The sequence below is a fragment of the Vittaforma corneae genome, assembly GCF_000231115.1.
Source record: "Vittaforma corneae ATCC 50505 unplaced genomic scaffold supercont1.66, whole genome shotgun sequence".
Classification (NCBI taxonomy): domain Eukaryota; kingdom Fungi; phylum Microsporidia; family Nosematidae; genus Vittaforma; species Vittaforma corneae.
The window spans coordinates 1-1,646 of NW_006889899.1; the positions used below are offsets into that span (position 1 = coordinate 1).

Genomic DNA, 1,646 nt, shown 5'->3' on the forward strand with positions numbered 1-1,646 from the left:
CCAAGTAAATAAGCTTGATAAGGTTTATCAGCATGGTTTTCAAGTTAATATTAGATATAGTAGCCATGAGTACTAAAAAATGCTTGGTCGTGCCTCAATGAATATTGTACAAGCAAGATACTGCCCGTGTTTCATAGAATAGTTTTTGTATTTTTAAACTTTCAGAAGGAGTTTAAAAGTAAAATTAGTGAAAAATTTTGCTTGACCCATCATGCCAGCTATTATTAAATAGCCATTTGCTATCGAAATAGACTGCAATATACTGTGCTGAAAAGGGATGCTTGCCCAAATAAAGGCATGTTTGTAATATTACTTTAACATATCAAATAAGCACATTAAAATTTACGCATAAATTGTAAAAGTGAATCAAGAGTGCTCTTTGGTAGTTCTATTAGATTTATTTATCTAACAGTTTCTCAGCAGAATAGTATCGTTTTCCATACTGATCATTGTTCAGGTCCAGTTCCATACCTGTAAGGAATGGATGATTCAACAGATCTTCGACACTTCTAGGCTGCTTTTCACAGCGTTGAAGACAAATAAAAATAAAATCGATAAATTTTGCATTTGGGATTGTAAAGATGTACCCTTCTCCATTACTGGTAAACAATCCGACACCCCTAGGATTTTTTGGATTTGGATCCATTATTCCAATCCCAAGGCTCAGCACTCGAAGCATAGTTCCCAAATCTAAAAAGTCATCAGCAATTCCTTTGTAGAGAGATTCATCAGTCATGTGGTATTTGGCAATGCCAAAATCAAAGAATTTAAAGATGAGTTCACGGCTACCATCTTCCTTTGTTTCCCATATTCCCCTGACGTGATTCATTCCGATGTCTCCATGTGTTATATATTTGTCGTGAAATGCTTTTAATCCGTTAAGTGCATCCCTGCTAACCTTTCTTATCATGTCTATGCCTCCCAGCTTTACGTAGTCGCTATCAAGACCAACGTCGAGATATTCTGTCAAATACCAAGTATACTTATCCTCGTCTTCTCCAGCTTTAAGCTGAACGTGTCTTTCGAATACGTGCAGAATCTCAATAACGTTGGGTGAATTAACATATTCAGCAAGTAAGTCCCTCAAATTAGTATTATTATCGTCTAATACAACTGAATGCCCGATCTGCTTCAAAATGTAGGAGTTTGCACCATATGTTATTTTAAACACATAGAACTCACACAAATCCTCTATCTTCATGTCCTTCAACCCGTATTCGGAGTTTAAAAAAGTCAACATTTCATTTTTGTACTTATGGTCTCTTATATTAATCTGGTCGAACAACTTTGTGAGTATGCTAAGCTTTTCGATTACCACTCCAAGATCACTACCTACTGCTGTTATGCTATTAATGTCATCAAGTGCCTTTGCAAGTAATTTTACCATCAATGGCTCCACCACATCCTGAAATAAAGGATTAGCCTTCAATAGGCTACCTACGGAAGTCTGAGACTGATGTCTCGAGTAATCATCCAAAGCCCTAAAATCAACACCTTGATTAACAGTCGTTGAGCTATGAGCTGTCTGGCATATCGAGCTGGTGATCGAATTGGGATGATAATGACTTTGATTGGTAGAAGATCTAGATGGTGTGATAAAGCTGAAAATGCTGTGATTAGATATCGCTAGTCCCAATGCCAGTATG

The 1,646-nt window shown here is 36.8% G+C and overlaps 1 protein-coding gene across 1 annotated transcript; it reads right to left on the reverse strand.

Annotated features, from left to right (window-relative positions):
• Positions 1–397: 397 nt before the first annotated feature.
• Positions 398–1,646, reverse strand: VICG_02145 (uncharacterized protein; the record flags this gene model as incomplete). The annotated part of the gene is made up of 1 exon (XM_007605528.1): positions 398–1,646. A coding segment is annotated over one exon (1,249 nt), but the record flags the coding sequence as incomplete, so codon positions are not given.